At 42.2% G+C, this 26,551-nt stretch overlaps 2 protein-coding genes and 2 long non-coding RNA genes across 4 annotated transcripts; 1 reads left to right on the forward strand and 3 right to left on the reverse strand.

Annotated features, from left to right (window-relative positions):
• Positions 1-427: 427 nt before the first annotated feature.
• On the reverse strand, positions 428-833 carry LOC145699814 (uncharacterized). The gene is made up of 2 exons (XR_014134088.1): positions 617-833; positions 428-569 (listed from the first exon to the last, which is right to left on the reverse strand). It is a non-coding gene; the product is annotated as an uncharacterized LOC145699814 (long non-coding RNA).
• Positions 834-11,118: 10,285 nt separating this feature from the next.
• Positions 11,119-11,839, reverse strand: LOC145700131 (uncharacterized). Its single transcript, XR_014134159.1, has 3 exons — positions 11,655-11,839; positions 11,531-11,578; positions 11,119-11,237 (listed from the first exon to the last, which is right to left on the reverse strand). It is a non-coding gene; the product is annotated as an uncharacterized LOC145700131 (long non-coding RNA).
• A 597-nt stretch (positions 11,840-12,436) lies between these two features.
• LOC145698461 (uncharacterized) lies at positions 12,437-22,901 on the reverse strand. Its single transcript, XM_081775663.1, has 6 exons — positions 22,847-22,901; positions 22,205-22,249; positions 12,957-13,039; positions 12,821-12,899; positions 12,667-12,739; positions 12,437-12,530 (listed from the first exon to the last, which is right to left on the reverse strand). Exons 1-6 carry the CDS (start codon positions 22,899-22,901, stop codon positions 12,437-12,439), a joined length of 429 nt encoding a protein of 142 aa, XP_081631789.1.
• On the forward strand, positions 14,376-22,120 carry LOC145700789 (uncharacterized). Its single transcript, XM_081778112.1, has 4 exons — positions 14,376-14,475; positions 14,573-14,784; positions 14,900-19,092; positions 19,162-22,120. Exons 1-4 carry the CDS (start codon positions 14,376-14,378, stop codon positions 22,118-22,120), a joined length of 7,464 nt encoding a protein of 2,487 aa, XP_081634238.1.
• Positions 22,902-26,551: the final 3,650 nt, after the last annotated feature.

Here is a 26,551-nt window from a genome sequence, read left to right on the forward strand (position 1 = left end):
TTCCCGTTAAACAGCTTGGCTCGGGTGAAAGGTTCCGCATAAGTTCTATCGTTCCTCCAGCCCAAAAGTGTACAAAGCGCTAAACATCCAAACATGCCCAGTTTTCGGGGAAGCCGCAGTTGTTACGAAGTGGCAACAAACTAGGATTTTTTAATCTTAATTGGGTCTAATTATGTTGTCAATGAAAACGATTTGCATTGTTTTTTTGGAAAAAGACCCTTCTCAAAATAAACCATCAAAACTACCATTCTTCAAATATTTCCTAAAAAGCTTATACGAAAGAAATGTTAAATTGAGTTGTTGAAATCGAGAATTTCTAGCTTCTCGGATTCGTTTTAGGGCTTGACCCGCCATACCAAAAGCCACGTACGCGATTCAATTTACATTTTGATTGAATAAATGGACCGGGATTCTGTAGATACGGGCTTTAGTGAGATGTTTCAGTATATGGTGAGTGTTACAGTATTGATCTTACAGGCGCTGGGGGAGCTAGATGAGGACTCCGTCGATTTCTCCCTTTTCGAGTTGCTCCATGGTTTCGTCCAAAGTCGAGTTCAGCAATTCTTGCGCTTGAATTCAAATTTAACGAACCATCAACAGAATTGAATGACTGTACCTGACTCCTTGAGCATCGTCTCCGTTTTGTCCATATCAACGTTGATCTTGCCAAGGATGGTTTCCATCTGAGCAGCTTTTTCTTTGAAAATTGTCATGGCATGAATCGCATTGTTGATTTCTTTCAGCATTTCGTTCTTTTTAGTTTCGAAGTTGCGGATTGGCTTTGCTTTCGAATTCGACTTCCGGTTTCCCAGCACTTTTCTTGGCTTTTCATCATCGCTTTCGAACGATTTCATCATTTTTGAGCTCACTTTGAAATTTAAAAATCTCAGAAATCATTTCCTAGAATCTGAAGATTCGTCTCGATCGCGTTTTCTATTGCTGCTTTGATCGACTGCCTGGACGACTGTCATATTCTAATGGGATGGAAAAGTCTAATTGAAAAAGTCGAAAAGGAATTCGCCTCCCCTTTCCTGTTGATTTTGTTGCTGCATCATTGTCTGCATGAATGTGTTGAACATGGCTTGCATGTCCATTCCAGGAGGCAGTTGGAAACTTCCGTTCATTTTCTACGGACTTATTGTCAAACTGGTTTATTTCTGAGGGTTTACTCGGCAACCTGTGTAGAAACCTGAGTGAGCCTCTGAAAAATCTAAAATGAAAAGCCGCAACGCGGCTTCGTTTTAAAAAAAAAATCATTTTTTAAAAAATTTCATTTCAGCTTTTTCAAAACTTGACTAAGGTTTTCTACACAAGTTTCCAAGGCTGGGCTCGAAAACCTGAGTCAGGTTTTGAAGAGCTAAAATTGATAGCCGCGAACTGGCTTTGCGAAATAATCACTCTTTTCTATAAAAATATTGGCGAAGCCGCTTTGCGGCTTCGAATGTTAAAAACCGCTACGCGGCTATCAATTTTAGCTCTTCAAAACCTGACTCAGGTTTTCTACGCAAGTTGCGAAGCCAATCTCTAAGTTACTGACCTTTACTCTGTTGATCTCTATCTGAGATTGTTCTGTTGAACCGGCAGAATATCAATAGAAAATCTAGAAATTGATAAGACTGAGAAAGACTAGAAAGGGACTCTTTTTTCCGGAAGGTTGAAAAAAAAGAAAGATCTTTGATGAAAAACTGCATTCGGGAGGCCAGTTGATTTTTTTTGTTTCTGAAAATCGAGCGTTATCCGCAGGTTGATTCTCAATATTTGACGAAAAGCGAACGTGGGATGGTCTGTCCGTCGCTCAGGTGGGTGTCGGATTTACGCCGAAAATTGCCTCAATTGGGATCAGATCTACGTTTCCATTCTGGGTCTGCCGGATCATCCCCGCCTCGCCCAAGAGAAAGAATCATCAGCTTGCGGCGAGCCATAAACATCACCATACGTAATATCGTATTTGACGAAAGTTAGAGACTCTCACCAAAATCGACCCAGCATCACTTTTTTCTCCAAGAAGACAACAATTTAATCCGCTATTTTTTATGCTGATGCACTTATTTTGTACACGAATGCTTTGTCTACGTTTTTGTTGATGCTTTTTGTTAGAAAAGTGATTTGTTTCCGTTGAATTGATTCATTTCACCACGTTTTGATACTAACAATGGTTTGTTTGGAGCATCGTATACGCATTTCGAAGCATTCTAACGTCTTTTTACGAAATATGATGAAAAAAATGAGTCACGTTACTTTTCTAGCGCCGAAAAGAGACTCCAATTCGTCCAGAATACGTTCGAAACTCAAGAGGCACATAGATTGCTGGGCGATAATCTTTACTAAAAGGTCTAAATCAGACTGGTCGACAGTGATTTTCATCTGAGGATGCTTAGATTGAGAGTTGCCACTTCAGAATTGTCGATTATTCAAGTGATAAGACAGCCATTATAACGTGAGACCCACTTATCAGCTCGAAACTTCAGGCACAGACGTAATTTATCCTTATCCCTCTGTAGAAAACCTGAGTCAGGGTCTGAAAGAGCTGAAATGCGGCTTTTCATTTTTGATCTTCAAAAACCTGACTCAGGTTTTCTTCACAGGTTGCCAGGCTCCGATAAATAGAATCCAAATTGAAGTAGATAAATGTGCTTCTTCTTTTATTCATGAATTCATTTTATTTATTGACGCTACAGTCGACCAAAACTCCTTAGAATTCCTCAGAATCTAGCACAATTTATTTTCGTTTCGTTACAAGCCTGTACCGGTAAATTGTTCATCTCCACGTGGTTGTTAGTTCCGAGCTCTAATTACATTTACTATCAGTCGTTTCTGCCTGTTTATAGCATATTAACTGGGTGTAACCGTAAATTGTTAGCTCTATTTACACTCTATTTGATCTTGAAAATGATGAAATCGAGTCTAACATCGATTACGTTCATAATATTTTTACTACCGTTCGAAGCGATCTTTCCTTTCTTTTTTGGGTCTAATTATAGCTACAGTAATGTGGTCTTGAGCCACTAGAAAAACAGTTTAGTATATTCCGCTACTTTCTAGCAAATTATATCACGCAAAATGTGCTCAAATGAATGAACTCGAAATACCACTCAAAAACCGCTATATTCCGATAAAGATATAATATCATGGTGGAGCGAAAGGGCTCAGATGTAACAATTTTCATGGCCGCAGCGCAAACACCAAGCCAGCAGCTGATTACGCAAGGCGCTTCTAACCGTAAACGAGTTATCTTGCAAAATTGGACGCCTCTCTGATCCAGCCGCCTCACGTTATGTTCAGTTTTTACTTCAGACAACGGCGAATTGATTAGACCTTCTATTCAGGTTCAAGAAGAATGAACGAGGCTTGGAATCTTGGCTCAGGACCCCTGAGTCAGGGATCTCAAAACCTGAGTCAGGTCAGAATCCGATAGAGCTTTGAATTGTTTTAGAAATACAATCAGTTCGATCTATTTCAAAATTCTGATGAAGCCGCTTTGCGGCTTTGTTCTAAAAAAGCCGCTACGCGTCTTTTCATTTTAGCTCTTTCAGAACCAAGCTCAAGTATTAAACTCAGATCGCTGAGCCCAATTGTGTTCAAAATTGAACCGACCATTTGTGAACCTAGCTGCCCGGCACCCCAATTAGTATAGCAATCATAAATGAGCATGCTAACATATTTCGGTACAGAAGATTGATTGATTTGCAATCAACGTTTCTTATTCGAATAGAATCATCACGTTTTATAAGCCCGGCTTCGGCGAATCTCGCTAATTGAATTAAGCAAATGTTCGGATTTTTCAACAAAACGGTTTTGATTAGGTCGTCATGAGCAAATCTCGAGCGGGGCTGAAGCCTCGTCCAAATATCAAATTTCAAACTTTCGATAAAATAAATTTGCGCCGCCCCCTCTCACCATAATACGATCATAATATCATGTCATTTGGGAAAGAGTCATCATCGTTTGTTTTCTTTCCAGATTGGAACAGTTCTTCCTCAGACGACGCAAGTACTTCCGCCGCGTTGGCGCTTCCATTCCGCCGCATCGGAGGTCACTTCTTTTAATCAGAGCACTACTTTTTAAAAAAGAATTCCTCTTTCGACGTAAAGGCTCAGCGAGATTATTTCTCGCGCGTGAAATTTTCACTGCCGGGAATTTTCGTAAAAGGAGGATGTCGGATGCGAGATTTCCAAAGTTTTAAGAATACACGTTTTTTAATTTCGAATTCTGAAATCTTCTGAAATAGATTTTCGAATTGGTCAACAAAATCAGAATTGGTTTTACAGGTTAATCGTCTTTTTGGCTATTCTCGGGACTCTAGTCAATCCAGATTGAGGATTATCCGCTGTACTACTAGTACCCACTCCTAAGGAGCCCTAGGTGAAAAAAAGATACAATTGCCGCGCTAACTATCGTCAAATTCTGAGTGAGCTTCTGAAAAATGTAGAATGAAAAGCAGCGTAGCGGTTTTTCTAAAAACGAAGCCGCGAAGCGGCTTCGCAAATAATATCATTTGAATCTGTCTCCAAATTTCGGTGAAGGCGCTTTGCGGCTTCATTCTTGAAAAAACCGCTTTTTGGCTTCTTTCTTGAAAAAGCCGCTATGCGGCTTTTCATTTTTGCTCTTGGGCTTAACTTTGAGGAATATAAAAAAATCTAAATTTGTATTGATAGTCGAGCTCAATTATTAGTTCATTTCAACATCTGCTCGTCATATTCAACGCAGACGTCACATTTCACAAAAGTCGACTAACTCTGGATGTTTTCGCAACACACGATAGTCATGTGCTATCTGCGCTGTTTCCCGATAACCGGAACTGGAAGACCTTTTTGAAGCGAAAATTCAATCTTCACCTTTTTCGTTTTATCTCAACACTGGAGGTGTTGGCGCTTAATCCGGCGCGATTCATGGTGTGTAAATAGTGAACGAAATTTTCTCACTAAAATTTTCGCCGAGGAAACAGCGGATTAATCCACTTGGATTCAAACACAAATGAACTGATTTTGAAAATGATTTTCACAGAAAAAATATCTTTTTTAGATATTTTTATTTCCAGCATTTCTATATTCTCATAAATAAGGGGACCCCAAGGGAAAATATTTCATTTTTATTTTCAGTATCTTCAATAAAAAGTAAAGGAGGGGGTCCCTTATTTACCGGACAAATAACTCTTGTAGGTCTTCCTTTTAACGGACTTGATAATCGTTAAGGGAGTCACCATTTAAACGGATTTTTTAGCTCCAGGTTTCTTGCCTGGATTTTTGATGAAATCCGTTTAGCTGGGGACCCCCTTAATGAATATTGAGCCTGTTGAAAGGAACACCTTCAAGATTTATTTGCCCGTTAAATAAGGGACCCCCTTCTTTACTTCCTATTGAAAATGCTGAAAATAATAATGAAGTATTTTCCCTTGGGGTCACCTTATTTCATTTTTCAATAGAAATTCTTGAGATCTAATAAGACTTCTATTTTTAGCCAAAAATTGCCGCTGCATGCTGCATATAATTTATTTTTAATCAGAGCCGGAAATCAAATCTGCTTGTTGGTGAACGTGCCAAATCAAAAAAAAAACTTCTAACGCAGCGAAGCAAATTTGAAATTGCCAAATATTGAAAAAAATCGGGAAAAACGTTTTGCGCGTTCATTTCATTACCCGCATCGGAATTCGTGCCATCGCGAAAATCTGTATGAAAAAAATCGTAACGGAACGCGGGAGCACTCTGAGCCGACGTGGGATATTCATTCGAGATTACATTTTTCGTGAAATCGTGTGTGAGGAATGCTCCCACTACAGTGCGGGCGACAGGTGGACAGGAAGCAAAGTGTAATTATCGGAAATGGAATTTTTATCCGAGGAGACTTTAAAACGTGGATTTTTTTCCTATATGATCATTATGTCTGACTAATTTTCGTCTTTCGGATTGTTACTACTAGACTAGAACCAGAGCTGCAAATTTTGCTTTATTTTTGCTGAGCTGAGCTGACCTGAGTAAAAATTTCTCTGAGCTGAGCTGGCAATTTTCAGAGGTCATTGAGCTGAGCTGAGCTGAGCAGAACAGATCATGCTCAAAAATAATTGAGCTGAGCTGAGCGAAAATTGTGTGAGCTGAGCAGATCAGGTCAATTTAAAAATCACTGAGCTGAGATTATTTACCCTATTTTGAAGAAAGCCAAAGTTGGGCAAAACGCGGCTTTTTTTCGTTTATCATCGAAGCCGCAAGCGGCTTTTCAATTATTTATCATCTTTCAGCAACTTTATTAACAGTCAGAATTGATCTGAAAACATTTGTTTTACTATATATATAGTTTACTATACAGGAAGAAAAATCGATTATGTGTGAATTAACGATAATTAAAATCAAGTAAATCCTTCTGGTGTTTACATTATCTCGCTATATGTTAACATTTGTTCTCCAAACAATTTTAGATCTATGAAAATATATAAAATGACTGGAGAAATCAAGAATATGGTTTCTGAAAATGTTTAATTCGATGATCCTGTTTGCTATTTTCTAGTTTTCTGGCTTTTGTGAAAGTGAGAAAGAAGACTAAATGTGAGTAATCACTGTGGCAGCAAGGTTCTAGTAATTGGGTGTCGTTTCGTCGCTTCGACGTGTGTCCACAGAGGAAGTCGGTGTCGCCATGTCTGGGGACCTTTTCGCAGCTCGCCTCGCCGTCCGACGTCGCCGTTTTCGCGAAATCAGACCAGCTTCTGGAGTCGCCACTTCCGGACAAGAAGGGCAGGGAGCGAGGCATCACACGAACCCTCTTCCAAAATCAGTTTCCGTTCTACGACCTTTCCGATAATTCGCCTCCCTAACTGAAACGAATGCTCCACGAGTCGATGACGTTTGCATTTTGAAGATTTAGAATCGTATAAATATCGATTCAACAAAGCCTCAAAATGAATCTGGACCTGAGACCTACTACTGAGAGTCTTCACTATGTTTTCTTTCAAAACCCTGACTCAGGTTTCTACACAGGTTGAACTCAGGTCAACCAAAAACGAAGAACGATAGGAACCCTATCAGAGGGTACTCCGGATACCGTAAGTAATGGACCGCGCTTCATTTTTCCATTTCTTCGCGAAGAGGATAATCCACTGCGCCTTGGAGAAAACAGCGTTATTGAATAGTCGAATCCGCTGCTTGTGAAATCCGACGTTACGTTGAGTGTGAGTTTGTGTGTCATCAGTCGAGAGCCAGATTAATGGATGCGCCCGTCAGAAAATGAGAGCACTCCGGAACTCAAAGCGGAAGTTTTCAGTCTTCACGAAAACCCAACCGCCGATTGTGCTCCAGTTGATTATAGAACAACTAGCCCGGCTGCTTGGACACGAACAACGTTTGGAACGGACGGATTCCATGCTTAACTCGTGCATCCAAATTCCGACCTGAGTTGTGCCTCGTCAGATAATTTCGCTTCCTGTTACCGTAACCATGATTTCTTTGATTTCGAAATCGTAATTTTTAATTTACGGAACTTTGGCGGCTGATGACGATAGCGAAGAGTATTGATCATAAAAGTTTTAAGCCAATTTCATGGTATGATGATGTTTCCCAAAATGATTCCCAAAGGTGACACCCTTAGCTCGTCTCAATGCACCGAGATGACAGCGATCGGACTTTTACCAGAATTTCACGTGCTGCTCGGGCAGTTTTTATTCTTCACTACAACTTCGCAATCATGTGTTATTTTTAAATATTTAACTATTTGACCTTCACAGATTTCAGTATATAATATTCGTGAAATCTTAAAAGATTGCACTGGTAGATGCTGTAGAAAAAAATTAAAAATCTGATAATTGGCAAAATGTCATGGGAAGAACCGTACATCGAAATGTACGAGATTTATAACAATACATATACTGAGAGTTCCCGAAGTCGACCGTTTACAAGTGCTAAAGAAACTCCAACCGCTTACCGTGAACGGAAAGCTAGGCAAAAGAGAGAATATGAAGAACGACAACGAAATCGTTTACAAAGGCAAAGGGAGTATGAAGAAAGACAACGAAAAAGAGGCTAGAATACGAGGAACGACAGCGAAATCGCTTGCAAAGACAAAGGGAGTATGAAGAACGGCAGCGGAATCGCGAAATTAGAAAACGTGAATATGAAGAGCGAAAACGGATCCGAGAGCAAAATAAAATCAATAAAGTAAAATTAAAATTATAAAAAAGCAAAAGTGAAAAATTAAGACTGAACGAATTTTGAAAATTCCCGCTGAAAAATATGGGAAAATAATTGGCCGAGGAGGAAAAACCATTAACTCAATGCGAAATGATTACGATGTAAAGATGCACTTGAATGCATGTCAGCTAAAAATTTATGGAGATTATTGGAACGTAAGAAACTAAAAAATATTCATTCAGTGAGAATCAATTGACAATCAATTAAGGTTGACCGTGCTGAGGAAGCAGTTAAAGCACTTCTTGACTGATGTTCCTTAATAAAATTATTGGTCGAAATTTCTTTGAAAGGCTTCGTTTTTTTACAAAAGTCAACTTATAAGTCGTTGAGATTTCAGTCAAACTGCAGGAGGCGGAAAAACGGCTGAAACGGTTCCAGCAGATATCGATGCAATCTGACATTATTTGTTTATAATGTGACCGCAGCGACTCAGAATTTATAGGTTCTGATGCTCACAAACCGAATTGTTTTGGGCTCAGACGGCATTGTTTTGCAAATATTAGCAGTGGCCGATTTGCCAGTTCAAGAAAATGTCACAACGCCAGGACTTCGATAAAATTCCGTATCTTTTTGTTGATTTGGGAGGCAAATTATGCCGTTTTCAATTGATAATTGCGAAAACTAGGGTTGATATTTGAAGGGGTTTGTATGTAGAAATCCTGAGTCAGGATTCCAAAAGCTGAAATAGAAAGCCGCGCAGCGGCTTTTCCAAAAACGAAGCCGCGAAGCGGCTTCGCAAAATTAATCGTCTTGTTTTCTGTATTTCTAACAAAGCCGCGTAGCGGCTTTATTTTCTCAAGGAATTAAGAAAATGAGATGATAATTTTGGCGGTTTATGGAGAAGCCGCTGCGCGGCTTTCTATTTCAGCTTTTTTAATCCTGACTTAGGTTTTTTACAGACTTATTCCTTCAAATATCAACCCTAATCAATAATCAACCCAGCCTTCATAAGTCCTGAGTCAGGTTTTATTCACCTTTTGCCGAGCCGAGCTTCGGACGTCGAAAAAGTGTTTATGCAATGTGAAGAGCTTCGCCCTCAGCTAAGTTTGTCTGATTACGATCCAAATCTCTGTGGAAAAGAAAGCATCCGCAGTGGAATCGCCTTTCATCCCTAGTTGAGCGCTCTTCCGCGACACACCCTGCTCAGATTATTTATTGAGTGAGTTCGAATTTTATCTAACCCGCTAATACGCCCGAACTCCCGACCAGCCTCTCCCCGATTTTTTATTAGAAAATTAATTCAGTGTTAAAGATGGACCCACGTTTAAACAGATTGCCAGGCAGCTCGTCAACCTTTTCTCCAAAAGTTCAGCTTCGTTTTTCGCGATTTAGCTGCTAGTACGTGGTATTTCAAAGCCCTTTGGGAAGCGATTTTAATGCAAATTCCGCGCCATGGAGAATGATCAAACAAGTACCATTGTCAAGCGTTAGAAAGTCGGACACTAATTGTCACTTTTCTAAAATAGCCATTATCTGCGTCACAAGTTAAGTTCATTACTGAATAAGTTATTCAGAATAACCATTCGGGAAAGGGGTTGGAGATCTCAAAACCTGAGTTTCCATTTTAGATTGTTTTTTGAGTATACATCGCGACATCCATTTCTTTTATCAAAACAAAAGTGACTTTAGTTCTTCATCAATATTTTCTGAGAGATGACTTTTTAGATTTCTAAAGAGTACGAAAAAAATTAAAGAATTTTTTCATCTAACTTCGTCAAAAATGACTTACCTTAACATACCCCGACTTCATTTTTGACTAATTATCTCGCTTGAATTCAGATTGTTTCTAAAATAAAATACTTGCTGAAAATCGAGAAGCCGCTTGCGGCTTCGAGTAAAAAGAAAAAGCCGCGCCTTGCGCGGCTTTTGTTCTCGTATACTGAAGCCGCAAGCGGCTTCTCGATTTTCAGCAAGTATTTTATTTTAGAAACTATCAGAATTCCAGTGGTAATTAGTCAGTCAGAAATGAGAGTTTATAAATGGTTATACTGATGTTACTTACTGTTCGTTTTAGCCTGAAGTTTAATCTTACGGTATTCCTCCTACTAAAATTTACGGAACATAAGAACAACATACCTCTATTTTTTGCATGAACATTTATGTCATACAAGAATACCTGTCGTTTTTAGATAGCCTTAGATCTGCCCGCTCATAGCATTCTTATTTTGTCAAGCATGCATATTTCCTTGAGCGCCACACAGGGGTTCCACACCATCGATTCTAATTTTCTAAGTGAGCGGCGAGTTTTGTAAAAGTGATGACGAAATATTTTCTGGGTAAAATCTGAACCGATTCATTACATATTCTATCCCCTGTCAGACGCGCCGCAATTTTGGGCTGGCTTGACAGCGCAGTTTTTGAAAGGAGACAAATTTCTAATTAATGATACAGCAAGGAAATGCTTTGATTCTTTATTAACGGTTTAACGGTTCGAAATTTCACAGGTTCGATTGCCACTGGACTCGGCAAACTGTGAATAAAACCTGAGTCAGGGTCAGAAAGATCTGAAATGAAAAGTCGCGTAGCGGCTTTTTTAAGAACGAAGCCGCGAAGCGGCTTCGCAAAAATTATTTTTTCATTCAATTGAGAAGTTCTTGCGAAGCCGCTTCGCGGCTTCGTTCTCAAAAAAAAGCCGGTATGCGACTTTTCATTTCAGTTCTTCCCGACCCTGACTCAGGTTTTTTACACAGGTTGCCGAGCCAAGGAGTGCCAAGCTGGTCGGCCAGTCTTATCAAGAGTAACTCCAGTCGGCAAGTTGTCTGGAATCGCACCGTCTGAAAAAGAGAACCCCGCGGTTTAATATTTATGAATATTTCGCCGCGAAATAAACCTAATGAATGCATCGAAAACGCTTCTGCGGCAGCGCCTTCGTCGTGGATCAGTGACGTTTTCCCAGCGTATACGCTAGAGAAGGTGTTATCAAATAAAATATAACGCTGGGACTAAATCTGATCCAGTTCCTATTTCCTCCAGCTTGATATTTCGGTTTAGAAGTTCGGGCAGAAGAGCTTCGAGGGTGATTGATTCTGATTCGGGGCCGATTTGGATGTTTATTTTTGAAGGATCCTACAGATAAATGAAGAGAATATTCTTCGATTAATTTTAGCTCGACAAGGTGTGCAGAAAACCTGAGTCAGGGTTTAAAAGATATTTAATGAAAAGCCGCGTAGCGGCTTTTTTGAAAAAGAAAGCCGAAAGCGGCTTCGCCAAAGTTTAAAGAATGGATTCAAATAGTGTCTTGCGAAGCCGCTTTGCGGCTTCGTTTTCAAAAAAAGCCGCTTCGCGGCTTTTCATAAAAGATCTATTAGACCTTCACTCAGGTTTTCTCCACAGGTTCCTGAGCCCAGATTTATTAGTACCTCCCCATGCATGTACTGAATAAGAGCATCTGTTGTACCACCGCTGCCCTGAAATAACAGTTTTTTAGGCCCAGTTTTTTAAATTAAAACTTGAAAAATCGCTAAAACTCTGAGTGCGCGTTACCATAATAAGCGTTCCAAAAATGTTGGCCCCAGTTTTGAGTGCTCGGGGAATGTAATAAGCTTCTTTTAAAAGTTCAGGCCCTTTGTTGGCAAAAATGCACGTGATTTGGCCATACTCGCCGACAATGCCGGTTAAAATCTGAAAGACGGCTTCTTCGTCGGTTCCAAGGGGGCTTCTTTAGTGAGAGTTTCTTTTGGTCGTGCACCGTGGTCTTTCGGGAAAAAACGTTGTTCAAAGGGAGAAGAATGTTATCTGGGTATTCTGCTCTAGCAATTTGCAACTCTCTATCCTTGAGGGAGTGAAGGGTCTTCCTGGCGAGGGTGCTCCAGTGAGAATGTGAAAATCGACGCCTTTGAAGAGGACAAAAACATGTGGCGAACGCGATAAACTTTGTGAAACGTTTTTATCCGTGAAAAGCCACGTGAAGCAAAAGTTATGACCACCTCGCATTTTGATTAGGTCAAAATGGAATTTAGTCCTTCCCTGGAAGGGGTTTGTTATTTTTAACAACATCATGGGCAAGTTGATCGGACGAGACGATAACTTCGTAAGGGCTGATTCCGGACTCGGCAACCTGTGTTTAAAACCTGAGTCAGGATCTGAAAGATCTAAAATGAATAGCTGCGTAGCGGCTTTTTCCAAAATAAAGCCGCAAAGCGGCTTCGAAAAAATACTATTCAAAGATATTGTTAACTTCTTGCGAAGCCGCTTTGCGGCTTCGTTTTTAAAAAAGCCGCTACGCGGCTTTTCATTTTAGGTCTTTCAGACCCTGATTCACGTTTTCAACACAGGTTGCCGAGCCCAGGGCTGATTCCGATCGTTACGATTTTGACGGCTTTTGAACCTGTGTATGTTTTGACCAATTTCGGCAAAAGACTAAACATTCAAATCCGTGACTCAATAATTGCTCTCAAAGAAAGGAGAATCCGTGGCAGCTGAGACTTGATACTCTCTCTTTCTGCCTCTTCCGCTCATTGACAAATTGTCATCGATAGCCGTATTTGACGCTCACCTTGAGATGCCGAGTAAGCCGAAAGTCACCACAGCAACAGTTCTATTTCGTGCTTTAGCCGCCGCAGATTTCGCTTAAACTTACTGTGATGACACGAATGGTCCATTCGGAATGGAACGCATGACAAGTGTTCTACAATGTGGGCGAGGATTACCTAGCTTGTCGATGTAAAACTCGAGTTTGGAGATGGTAGCACGGTCAAGACCGATTTTGTCCGCAGAAAGAAAGATCACCTGAACTCAAGTTCACGATATTTTTTTATAAATTAATTTATTTCAACTGCTTTCTACCTCATCAAATGCTTTCTCGAAGTAATATTTTATCAAAAGCTCTCGAACATCCCGAAAGTCCGTGTTTGATAAGTCGTTGAATCCTTAAAATAAAAGTTTTATTATTGGCAAAGAACATCTGTTCTTATCACGTCATAAAAATGTATGAGATCATAAATTCTTTCGGTGTTCAATGGTAAACCACTCGTGAAATTTTGAATTGGCTTGCAAACTTCCGAAAGTATGATATATAAAAAATTAAAACAAATAGAAAAAGCTCTCAAGTATGGTTCCGCCGTAAAATCTGACGTATTCTCAAGCTTCTTTAGAATTTTTTTGCAGAAAAAAATGTCGAGAAGGTCTTTTGAAAGCGATAGTTTCGATTTTACAATAAGCCCGCCAAGACCGAGATGGGGAAGAGCAAAGGTTGTTTCGATTGCTTCAGGTACTTAGCTTAAAATTCCAATCGATGATTGTGTGTGCGATTGACCGTCACGGAAGCTTTTATCAGAAGTAAATACGATAGAACTTTCAAAAAGTTCTTCCGATTTTTGACAGGGTGGCAAATAAGAGCTCATACTTTCCCAAGTATTTGAGATCATTTTTTGTCTTTGAAGTTATCTTAAAGTTTACCTATGCCTTTGACTAGGGGGCAAAGTTGCAAATTTTGTGAGCTAGCTGAGCTGAGCTATCTGAGCTAGCTGAACTAAAGCTCAGCAATTTTGAGGTGAGGGTCAGCTCAGCTCGATTTCTCTGAAGAAAGCCAGCTCTGCTCAGCTCAATGCTTCTTCGAAAAGGGCCAGCTCAGCTCAGCTAGCTCAATTTTGACCTCAGCATAGCTAGCTTAGCTCAGCTCGGTCTATTGAGCTGACCGAGATCGAACCACTTTTGATGCTTTTGAACCACTAGCTCACCTCAGTAATTCTTAAAAGAGGCCAGCTCAGCTCAGCTCAATTTCGCCCTCAGCTCAGCTAGCTCAGAAAAAATTTTCAAAAATTTGCAACTCTGCTATGGGGCACAGTACCCCTTTATCTTTATAACAACGATTATAAAATATAGACAAACCAAATTCTCTTGACGGAAATAATCGACGGGATTTTTGTTCTGAAAATATTTGGCTTCGTATTTTCTTTTCAAATGCATAGCGTTACTGATGATACGATCCTTCCGGGTCATATTTTTTTCTTAGTTTGAAAAGGAAAGCTCAGAAGACGGGAAAAAGAGAGATAAAGAACAATCATATTTGTGAAAGTTTCAACTCAGCAGATTAGGACAGGGATGCAAATAAGGATTCACCAGTGGTAAAATTTCCCAGTTACCACCATTCGGCGCCATCCAAATATCAAACAAAGTATCGGCGAAAAGAAAACTTTTGAAGTGTTTGCATCTTTTTTCTTCTTATTGATCATTTTCATTCTCATAAAGTTCTATGAGTAGTAAATGAGCCAGAGATACGAAACGGTGGAAAGGCTCTCGCTGGGGGATGAGACCCAGGTCAAGTCGAAGGGGAGACTCAGACAGATTATTACTGTAATTGGAGGTTTGTTGTTTTGAAAATGAAGGGAACTGATTCAAAATTGACATATCAATTTCGAATAAAACAAAAATATGCTGAATTTGAAGAAATTTCTTTTCAGCAATTATCGTCGTAATTGGCGTCGGAGTAACGATCCCCCTTGTTATTCACTTTACGAAAGATGACACCAGCTCCGCTACAACGTTGCCAATAAGCTCAACAACATCCCCCACAACATCAACAACACAATCATCAGCTGGAACATCATCGTCGACAGAAATTTTTACAACCATCGAGACTCACAAATTTTCAACAGGAACTGGAATGATCCCTGTAATCTATCTCGCTCCCGAAAACTACCGTTCCATTAAATTACTATAACACGTTAATCAACTTTTCTTTTTTTGTGATATTATGTCAGTATTGTTTAATAAGCACAGTATTACAGTATCTGATCTGGGTAAATCCTCTGACAGCCGAGCCAAACGATGACAGCACCATAAAATCCACGACCGCGGCAGAACAAACTAGCGATTCTTCCCATACAACCAATAAAGATAGTCTATTTACTACTTATGCTCACACAAGTTCGCCTCATTGGAGCCCGACTGTTACTGAAGACATGTTTACTCATACTACTCCGGGAACACCACTTGGACCTTGCGAGTTGAATCCTTGCTTGAATGGAGGGATTTGTGAGGAAGAAGATGATGATAGTTTTACATGTAAATGTCAAGATGGGTTCTCTGGAGAGCTTTGTGAAATTACTCCATGCAGTGAAAATCCATGCTACAACGATGGAGTTTGTGAGATCTCTGGAAATTCATTCACATGCAACTGCCTTGAAGGATTTTTTGGAGAAAGATGTGAGCTTTCTCCTTGTGCACCAAATCAGTGCTTGAACGATGGAACCTGTACAATTATCGACAACATTGATTTTAAATGCGAATGCTTTGGCGGCTTCTATGGAGAATTATGTGAACTAGGCAGTTGTGATTTGAACCCTTGTCAGAACGGAGCAACTTGCGAAGAAGAAAACGGAACTTATGTTTGCTTCTGTCCTGAGCATTTCTCTGGGGTCAATTGCGAAAATGATGCATGCACACCAAATCCCTGTGAAAACGATGGAATGTGTTTAGTGAACGAAGAAGGCTTTAAATGCGAATGCTTAGACGGCTACTCCGGTGAAATATGCGAAATAACACCTTGTGCGTCTGAGCTGTGTGAAAATGATGGCGTATGCATTGAAAGTGGAGACTCTTACATTTGCGAATGTCTAGATGGATTTAGCGGAGAGCACTGCGAAGAGACGCCGTGCTCGCTTGAACCCTGTTACAATGATGGAGTGTGCGTTGAAACTGGATCGTCTTACGAATGTCAATGTCCAACAGGCTTTTATGGAGAAAACTGTGAGTTCAGTCCTTGTTCTTCAGAACCATGTATAAATGGAGAATGCGAAGTTGTTGGAAGCGGTTATCAGTGCATCTGTCTCGATGGATTTTCCGGAGTCGATTGCGAACTTGGCCGCTGTGATTCAAATCCTTGTTTAAATGAAGGTGTTTGCGCCGATGAAGAAGATGGCACTTATGTTTGCACATGCAAAGAAGGCTTTTCCGGGGTGAATTGCGAACTGACTCCTTGTGCTCCGAACCCATGCCACAATGACGGCACTTGCTCGATTGTTGGCTCTTCGTTCGAGTGCAAATGTCTTCCAGGATATTTCGGCGAAACATGCGAGGAAAATTCCTGCTCCGACGAGCCCTGTGAGAATGGAGGAAGTTGTAATCCCGTTGGCGAATCTTATGAGTGTATCTGCCCTGACGGTTACACCGGCGAAAATTGTGAGCAAACACCGTGTACGTCAATGCCTTGTTTGAACGAAGGAATTTGTACGATAACTCTTGACAGCTCTTACGAATGCGAGTGCAAGGAAGGCTTCTCGGGGGTGAATTGTGAACTTGGCCCCTGTTCGTTGAGCCCCTGTCTGAACGAAGGAATTTGCAGTGAGAATCTTGATGGGTCTTACGTGTGTGACTGTTTAGACGGCTTCTCCGGGGAAAATTGCGAGAGAACGCCCTGCGCTCCCAACCCTTGCGAAAACGATGGAACTTGCTCCATCCAGGGATCGAGTTTCACTTGCGACTGTCGTGAGGGATTTCTCGGGACGACATGTGAACTCACACCGTGTTCTTCTAAGCCTTGTCTAAACGGCGGCCTTTGCGAAAATATCGGCGATTCCTATTTGTGCGAATGTCCAAGCCCCTTTTTTGGCGAGAACTGCGAGTCAACCCATTGCTCTTCTGAACCTTGCCTCAACGGTGGAGAATGCATTGCTAACGAAGACGGTTATACATGCAAATGCACAGAAGATTTTTCTGGAGATAATTGCGAAATTGGCGCATGTTCTTCAAGCCCCTGTCTGAACGGAGGTGTTTGCGAAGATAAAGAAACGACTTATGAATGCCAATGTCCCGAAGGCTTCACCGGGGTCAATTGCGAAAAGACTCCTTGTTCAATAAATCCGTGTCAAAACGATGGGACGTGCTTGGTCGATGGAAGTTCATTTATTTGCACTTGTCTTCCTGGCTTTTCCGGAAATACTTGTGAGACCACTCCTTGTTCTTCCGATCCATGTGGCAATGAAGGAGAGTGCTTAGTTGTTGGCGGATCTTATCAGTGTCGCTGCAAGGAGGGCTTTTCCGGAATAAACTGCGAAGAAACTCCCTGTTCGAACAGTCCTTGTGGGGCGAATGGCTCGTGTCATGTAATTGAGGGATCGTATCAGTGCACCTGCAATGAGGGATTCTCTGGCAGCAATTGCGAGATAAATCCTTGCACTCATAAACCTTGTCAAAACAACGGGGAATGCATAATTGACGGTGGATCATATCAATGTCATTGCGAACACGGCTTTTCCGGAAACGATTGCCAGATTACCCCTTGCGACGACATGCCGTGTCAGAACAGCGGAGTGTGCAGCATTTCTGACGGATCTTACCAATGTCAATGTCCAGAGGGATTTTCAGGAAGGGATTGTGAGACGACTCCCTGTACAATTAATCCTTGCAAAAATGATGGAACGTGCGCTATAATTGGAAGCTCTTATCAATGCACGTGTTTGGACGGGTTTATTGGGCAAAATTGTGAGTCTGTGGTGATCGACTCTTGTGATCCAGATCCTTGCCAAAACGGAGGGGAATGTACGACGGATGGCGAATCGTTTATTTGTTTGTGCCCTGATGGGTACACTGGGAACGACTGTAGTGTTACTCCTTGTTCGAATTCGCCGTGCCAAAATGGCGGCGAATGTATAATTAATGAATCATCATACCAGTGTAAATGCGAAGAGGGATTTTCTGGCGAAAACTGTGAAACCACTCCTTGTTCGATCAACCCTTGTCAAAATGATGGAATGTGCTCGATTATTGGCAGCTCTTATCAATGCACTTGCTTAGAAGGCTTCACAGGACCAAATTGCGAATCTGAAGTTATAAATCCTTGTTCACCAAATCCATGCAACAATGACGGTACCTGCGAAATAAGTGGAGATTCTTTTGTATGCACTTGTCTTGAAGGATTCTCTGGTAAGGATTGCAGTTTAACTCCGTGCGCTCCGAATCCATGCAGCAATGACGGAACCTGCAATATCAATGGAGAGTCCTACACATGCGACTGTCGCGAAGGTTTCACTGGAAATAATTGTGAAACAACGCCGTGTTCCGGTAATCCTTGTCAAAACAGTGGCGACTGCATCATCATCGGGGGTTCTTATAATTGCAATTGTCAAGAAGGCTTCACTGGCGAAAACTGTGAAACTACTCCATGCTCAAATAAGCCTTGCCAAAACAGTGGAGAATGCATCATCATCGGTGGATCATATGAGTGCAGTTGCGCTGATGGCTTTGTAGGTCCAAATTGCGAGGAAATAGAAATAACTCCGTGTCGCCCAAATCCTTGCAATTATGACGGAACTTGCACGATTATTGGCGATAATTACGTATGTAGCTGTCTCGAGGGATTCTCTGGAAGAGATTGCAACATTACACCTTGCTCAGGACGTCCTTGTCAAAATAGTGGCGAATGCTCAATCATCGGCGGTTCCTACGAATGTTCTTGCCCGGACGGATACTCAGGTGAAAATTGTGAGAAGGATCCTTGCTGGAACAATCCCTGCAAAAACGAAGGACAGTGCAGCGTTAATGGAAGTTCCTACCAATGTAGCTGCAAAGATGGTTTCTCGGGCGACGAGTGCCAGATCACGCCCTGTTCCATCAACCCGTGTAAAAATGATGGCACGTGTAACATCGTCGGCGGATCATATGAGTGCAAGTGTTTGGATGGCTTTGCAGGAGCAACGTGCGACCTGACTCCCTGTGTTCCGAATCCTTGTGGAAATTACGGAACTTGCTCGCTTATTGGAGATAGCGGAGATTACAACTGTGCCTGCCTCGAAAGTTTTGCTGGAAAGAACTGTGAGCTCACACCGTGCGCACCAAACCCATGTGAAAATGACGGAACTTGCTCTATCAGCGGAGATTCTCATGAGTGTCAATGTCTAGAAGGCTTCTTCGGTCCCAATTGCAATATCACTCCCTGCTCTAACAGGCATAGTTCTCAAATTCCAGTACTTGAGAAAGTAGCGTAAAGCGTAATGGACTGTTATTTTCAAATCAACCTTCGTAACGGACATTTTTATGAACTCTTAATAAGCCCTTGCCAAAATGGAGGTGAATGCTCAATTTCAGGTGGATCTTTTGATTGCTCGTGTCCGGAAGGATTCAGTGGCGAGACATGTGAAACTACTCCCTGCTCATCAAATCCGTGTCTCAACGGCGGAACCTGTAATATAGACGGCGGTTCTTACATCTGCAGCTGTCCCGAAGGCTTCTCCGGGAATCAATGCAACGTTACTCCTTGCTCAGATGATCCTTGTTCTAACGGCGGCTCCTGCACGATTAATGGCAGTTCTTACGAGTGTAAGTGTCCAGATGGTTTCTCCGGATCGCAATGTCAGGTCACGCCTTGCACACCTAATCCCTGCCAGAATGATGGTCAGTGTTCGGTCGTCAACGGATCGTTCCAGTGCCAGTGTCGCGAGGGATTTTCCGGTTCACTGTGCCAAACCACGCCGTGCTCTTCTAAACCGTGTCTCAATGGCGGAGAGTGCTCAGTTACTGGCGGCTCTTATCAATGCAGTTGTCCTGATGGATTTTCTGGAAATAATTGCCAGAATACTCCTTGCACAGGAAATCCTTGCCAGCACGGCGGTGATTGCACAATCAGCGGTGGCTCGTATCAGTGCAGTTGTAAAGAAGGTTTCTCCGGGAACGATTGCTCTACGACGCCGTGCACAGGAAATCCTTGCCAGTATGGAGGTACTTGCTCAATCAGCGGTTCGTCTTACCAATGTGCTTGCGAACCCGGCTTTTCTGGAAAGGATTGCACGACTACTCCTTGTTCTGGAAGCCCATGCGAAAATGGAGGGACTTGCTCGATTAGTGGTGGCTCCTACCAATGCGGTTGCCCGAATGGATTTTCTGGAAACGATTGTCAAATAACACCTTGCACAAATAATCCCTGCCAGCACGGTGGTGGATGCTCAATTAGCGGTGGTTCATACCAGTGCAACTGTAACGAAGGATTCTCCGGTAATGATTGCTCCACAACGCCTTGCACAGGAAATCCATGTCAACACGGAGGCAGTTGCTCGATCAGCGGTTCATCTTACCAATGCAGCTGTCAAGACGGTTATTCTGGAAAAGATTGCTCAACGACTCCTTGTACAAATAATCCGTGTAACACTGGCTCGTGTTATGTCGTCGGAGGGTCATATCAGTGTAGTTGCCCTGATGGGTATTCTGGGAATCAATGCCAATACAATCCTTGCTCTGGAAGCCCTTGCCAAAATGGCGGTAGTTGCTCAATCAATGGCGGATCCTACCAATGTGGCTGTCCAAACGGCTTCTCTGGTAAAGACTGCCAAATCACCCCTTGCACAAACAACCCTTGCAATACTGGATCATGCAATGTTGTAGGAGGTTCGTATCAATGTGATTGCCCTGATGGATTTTCTGGAAGTCAATGTCAAGTGACTCCTTGTACGGGAAGCCCTTGTCAAAACGGAGGCAGTTGCACTATCAGTGGCGGTTCCTATCAATGTGGTTGCTCCGAGGGTTTTTCAGGGAATAATTGTGAGGTCACGCCTTGTAGTGGGCATCCATGCCAGAATGGAGGCAGTTGCTCGATCAGTGGTGGATCATATCAATGTGGCTGTCCAAATGGCTTCTCTGGTCATAATTGCCAAATCACGCCTTGCAGTGGAAGCCCTTGTCAGAATGGCGGTAGCTGCTCGATCAGTGGCGGATCTTATCAATGTGGTTGTCCTGAAGGCTTTTCCGGAAACGATTGTCAAGTCACTCCCTGTTCCTCGAAGCCATGCTCTAACGGCGGAACATGCTCTATTGACGGCAGTTCATATACCTGCAGCTGTTCTGAGGGCTTCTCAGGCAATAATTGCCAGACAACACCTTGCACTAACAATCCGTGTGAGAACAGCGGCTCGTGTAATGTCGTCGGCGGGTCTTATCAATGCTCTTGTCTTGATGGATATTCGGGTACCAATTGCGAAGTTAATCCATGCTCGGGCTCGCCTTGTCAGAATGGAGGTAGCTGTTCCATCAATGGCGGATCCTATGATTGCGCGTGTCCTGACGGTTATTCTGGAAACAATTGTCAGATTGATCCGTGCTCATCTAATCCCTGTCAAAATAGTGGCGAGTGCTCTGTTTCGGGAAGCTCATTCCAGTGTCGCTGTCCTGAGGGCTTTTCCGGTCCTATTTGTGAGATTACGCCTTGCTCATCAAATCCATGCGAAAATAATGGCAGTTGTTCGATCAGCGGAAGTTCATTTCAATGCCAATGTCCTCCTGGTTTCTCTGGAGATCGGTGCCAAAATACTCCGTGCACAGGTGAACCTTGTCAGAATGGCGGAACGTGCTCGATTAATGGAGGCTCTTACCAATGTACATGCCCAGAAGGATATTCAGGAAGTCAGTGCGAGCTTGATCCCTGTAGCGGTGGACCGTGTCAAAATGGTGGCTCCTGCTTTGTCGATGGAGGGTCCTATATCTGCGAGTGTAGCCCTGGGTTCTCTGGACGTGACTGCGAGCTAAATCCCTGTTCTAATAACCCATGCGCAAACGGCGGATCTTGTACTGTTGACGGAAGTGGCTACGAGTGTACGTGTGCCGAAGGGTTTTTCGGAAATGATTGCACGATAGAGCCAGAAATTGAAATTGATGGACTTGGAGAAGGTGACTTGTTTTTCAATCACCGATGGTACGAGTCGATCAACCTTGCAACAGAGGGACATCCCTTTAGAGCGATTTGGGATGAAGAGAACGAAGGGTACATAATAACGATGACCAGAGAAGATGGAGATGTGCAATACTGGAATAGCAATCAGGATGGAACCTATCTTATGTTCGGACCGAAGTACTCGTCGCGATACATGTTTCATAAAATTTCTGATGGCTACGCTCGAATCTGCAACAATCAAGATCCCGAGCAATGTCTCGGGGCTGATTTAACTGAAGGAGCTGACATTAAGTTTGTGAGTATCGTTACAGATACGACTTCTCAAACTATTTGGAAAATAACAAGAGTCTAACTTAGTATTTTTCAATAAATCCTGACATTTTTCTTTCCTGCCAAAAGTTCACAAGCAAAAATGATTCGGCCATAAGAAACGTACCTTTTCTCCAATAGTAATTGCGTTCATTGGCGAAACTGACGTTATCTTTTCATGATTCTCTATCTCTGTCTGTACATTATCCTGTCTCTCGCTAATAAAAAATAGTAAAAGATTCCGTTTTAATCAGTCCTTGTAAATTTATGTAGATAGTCATCTCGCGTCTTGGTCCGAGGAAGTTTAACCCAGTTTCTAGCGTGAAACTTAACCAGAACGTTGTCGTGTTCACGTCAGTAATTAGAGAGTAAATCCATCATTGTTAGCTCCAAGAATAAAGATAATTTGTCCAAAGTATTAAATACCGCATCACGCTCTTTGATAAGGCCCTTTTCAATGTGATGAAATCTCAAGTGTCAACTTCCTGAGATTTTTAGCGCCTTCCGGACCTCTTGGAGCTTCTGTTTTCGAGTTGTTAAAAACAAGCTCTTAATCCTCCTAATCAACTTCTTAACTAGATTCGTTCATTCAAAATGAAATTTTCGCGTTCGAGAGCAATTAACCTTTCGATTGCTTCATTAAAAATTTCATTAATCGATTCTCTTCTGGCAGCTAGACAAAATGGCGAAAAACAATGAAAAGTGATTCGTAGACAAAAAATAATTGAAATCAAATGAAGCCGGAAAAATGATCAAAAAGTGAGCTAACCTTGTTTGTGCGAAGTGTGATTGTCTATGTGAACAAATCTGCCTTCGCTATGCATAATTTTTTCTCACAAAAATAGTTGAAAAGAGCGCATCTGGCACGACACTTGCATCAGAGGCGGCGGCGGGGAATGAAAATGAACGGGCGAGATTGTGCACCGACCGGTCGCATTCCCAGCCGAAATCTCAAGCCTCTTTCAGGCAGACGTCGTTTGAGCCCGTCACGAGTTAGTTTGGTGTTAAAATTGATATTGTTTTTTAGACTCGTTCGTCAACACTTGTTTTTCGTGAGCCAGAATCGTTGCTTCTTCTTTTGATTCCGGGAGCTGGAACACGCTTAAATGATTTGACGATCAAGAGGAGGTCCGAGCTTCGTCACGTTTCATGAACTTGTTTGCGAAAAAAAAAAATAAAACCGCCAACCGCGAAAAACAGCATCCGACAGTTTGCGGCTTCGCAGCTTTGATGCATCTCTAAACATCAAATTGCAAATAGAAAAAATAAATTCCAAGTGGCCGTCTCAAGAACCTTTTCCAGAAATAAGCGTGAAGTGAATCAAATGTTAGTTTTTTCATGTTTTCATTAAGAGTGGTTGAAAAAATGCAGATTTTTGAGAATTTTTTCTCGAAAATTTTGACAATTTTTTTGTTTGAGAAATTTTTTTTCTCAAAAATTTTCATAAATTTTTTTCTCAAAAATTTGACAATTTTTTTTGAAATTTTTTTTTCTCGAAAATTTGACAATTTTTTTTGAAAATTTTTTTTTCTCAAAAATTTTGAGAGTTTTTTGGGTAATTTTTTTTCTCGATAATTTTGACAATTTCTTTCTGAGATTTTTTTTCTCAAAAATTATGACAATTTTTTTGCGAAATTTTTCTCGAACGGACTTGTTTTCCTGAAATTTAAAAAAGCCATTCTAAATTATCAACAAAAAACGACTCATTAGCATCTTTAGACATGTCTGAGAAGAAGATCATCTCGAAGATTTATTTCCACTTTGTCGGGATTGGCAGTCTTGTTGCTTCTCCCACCAAATCTCAGACTGGACTTTTGTAACGACAAAAAGGCAGGGTGCTCGTTTCTAACCAAGAAAGTGGAAATAATAAGCAGTTTACGGGCGCCGTGGCGATTAACTTTTGGATTGTGTAAAAGTCGCTTTGCAGTCGCTTTATCAGCCTGGCTCAATTATCAGCTAAATTCGCGAAACGAGCGGGAAACGATAAAAACTTACAGAACACTTTCTTTCATCATTTATCGAGAGGATCAGCCGCGCAGTCCGGATATCACATTGCTTAATATTTTAAGAAGTTCTAGCCAGAAAGGAGTTCCAGAGGTTGAGATCGGTTAGAGCATACTACTAGTCTTAGGAACAAACTGATAAGAGCGACTCTTATCGACAGCTTTCATGCAACTCGTGAATATCAATCAATATATACAGTAATTATACTTAGAAAAGCAAAATGCAGTTATTCGCCAGTAAGATTTCAGTATGGTTGTAATATAAAATAGGGGATCCCTTTTACCCTAACAATTTTTAAGGATATCCGTGCCCAAACTCGCTGTGAAAGCAATTTTAAGGGACTAAACCAAAAACGGAAGTGAATTTTGGGATAACCATTAAGATTGCTGTATTTGGCTTACCGGCCAATCAAAATCCAGATCCATAAAATCACTTCTATATTTTGGTTTAACCCTTTTAAGGGGTATTCATCTAAAATCTTGATAGGTCAAGAATGCCTCCACTCTATTGTGGTCCTGCTCTGCTCTCTAGTCTAACTGTAGCCTCTAGATAACACAGAAAAGGGTAGTTTAGGTGTTGTATTCAAGTTAGGTGAACACGGACTTGTACACTGAATTGTGTTATGGTTGCACAGACTGAACGCAGTGGAAAAGCGGCGGGCGCCTCCAGATCTCTATCAGATCTAACGGCTTCTTGCTGACCTAACAGCTCCCCAGTCTTCGAAGTCTTCTGACGATTGGAGACTCTAGAATTGAAGAAAGAAGTGTAGAGATGATCCAGCGGAAGATGTCCAATAGGAGTAGAGATGAAAGCGGTGCTGAGCCAAGCGTTTCAATTTGTGATGCGCGTTGAGAAGATCGAACCAAGCGAGTAGAAATTATGCAGTAAGTTGTCCAAACAAGAAGGTTTACCTTGGTTGGGCACTCATGTTTTGGAACAATGAGTGGCGCGTTAGCGACTTGGTTAGAGCATAGTTCCAGTTGGCTGATCAGAACCTGTTGCCAATCAAAGGCGCAACTTTGACGGAGGTTTTGAATATCATCCAGCTCCCCAAACTTTCGGCAAGGCATGAAGTTGGAAGAAGGTTCTAGATGAAGCAGACGGGCGGTTTCGCATCGCGTCCAGGTAAGCATCCCCAAATACATGTTTCTTCTCCAATGAGCATTTGAAGTCCAGGAAATGTCGACATCGACGAGAAGAGTATTTCGGATGATCGTGGCACTTGAATTCTCGCTATTTTCGGACCAGTGCGCGTCCAAAAATTTCGGCGAGCTGAAGCTCTTTTGAGCCAGAGGCGCTTGGGCGTAGCTACAAAAGCATCAGAAGCAGCAAGGTCGAGCAATTCGCTGTAGCTATCTTCAGATGAAATCGACGAGTCAGCACTTACATCAGTTGGCTTTTGCTCGGATTCCTGAGTTGAAGTAGGGTCGGCGGCGTCTCTGTTATGCGACTTTTGAGGAGATTCTGGATCTGGCGAGTTCAACGGGGAGTGCGTGTGAATCGCGACCAGAAGTTGAAGAGTGGTGTCCGTTTGAGCATCAAGAAGCAGCAATTTCTCCAAAATGCTCGTGGCCAAAGACATCTTCGCGGCAACAGCAAGAATTAAATCTGCTTCGTGTTGTCGAGTCGAAGGGTGCCACAGAACAAAGACATCATACGCCTCTTTCACCATTGAGGTAAAATCTTCGACGCTTTTACGACTGATCAAGTCGTATTTAGATGACGAATCCAAGCAGTTGTAGATTTCCAGACGTTCATCGTGGTTGAGACAAGCCTCACTTACAGATTCATGAGCGCTTGCGTCGATGGTGCGGCGTGTCAGCCGAATCAACCTTTCACCAACATCGGCGGAAGTAGAGAAAACGGGAGGTAACTCGCGGGAAACGATGGCGTCGAGAAGGTCCGATTGAAGTCGACAAGCGTATTTGAAGTCGGCAGTATCGATGAGTTCATCGGGGTGCAGGAGTACGTGAGTCATGAGTGCAGATGCGCAGTGAACTTTTGGCGGTGAGCGAAACCAGGCCAAAAATTTTGCCGTTAAGATCGCATCATGAGCAGCAGCGTAGTCGGCGAAAATGGGACGATCAGCAATTCCAACGGATTTCTTCGCGTTTGAAACCCAGCGGACTTGTGGAAATACTGGTCGGTTTCTTGGGCAATCGTGCGCTGGCGAAAATCAGCGGCGGCAGAAGAAGAGGCTTTTCTACCTGTGGAGTGCGCTGAAGTTGATTCCAAGTCGAATTACTTCGAGCGGCGCGATTCCGCGTCTATTTCCAGCTCCAGCTGTTTCGGGCGACGTTGATCAAGTGAAGAGGAGTTCAACAAGGGCGGCGACGAGTTAAAGTTCACCCAGCGAGGCGGGCTAGAAGATAACCAGTCGGGCAGTACGTCTCGAGAAGTTTGAGTCGACCAGTGCGGGGCAGTGGCAGAAATGGCGCTTCCTTTGTCGTCAGTGTTGAAGTCGAAGGTG

The sequence above is a fragment of the Oikopleura dioica genome, chromosome 2, assembly GCF_907165135.1.
Source record: "Oikopleura dioica chromosome 2, OKI2018_I68_1.0, whole genome shotgun sequence".
NCBI classification, from domain to species: Eukaryota; Metazoa; Chordata; class Appendicularia; order Copelata; family Oikopleuridae; genus Oikopleura; species Oikopleura dioica.

Bases quoted from the DNA above. Each gene is read 5' to 3' on its own strand.
- LOC145700789 (XM_081778112.1), top strand. From the start codon at position 14,376: ATGAGCCAGAGATACGAAACGGTGGAAAGGCTCTCGCTGGGGGATGAG. The intron at 14,476-14,572 runs GTTTGTTGTTTT...ATTTCTTTTCAG, and splicing joins GATTATTACTGTAATTGGAG to CAATTATCGTCGTAATTGGC. The intron at 14,785-14,899 runs GTAATCTATCTC...ACAGTATTACAG, and splicing joins CAGGAACTGGAATGATCCCT to TATCTGATCTGGGTAAATCC.
- LOC145698461 (XM_081775663.1), bottom strand. From the start codon at position 22,901: ATGCATAGCGAAGGCAGATTTGTTCACATAGACAATCACACTTCGCAC. The intron at 13,040-22,204 runs GTACGTTTCTTA...TTTTATTTTAAG, and splicing joins CAATTACTATTGGAGAAAAG to GATTCAACGACTTATCAAAC. The intron at 12,531-12,666 runs GTGAGCGTCAAA...TTGAATGTTTAG, and splicing joins GGCTTACTCGGCATCTCAAG to TCTTTTGCCGAAATTGGTCA.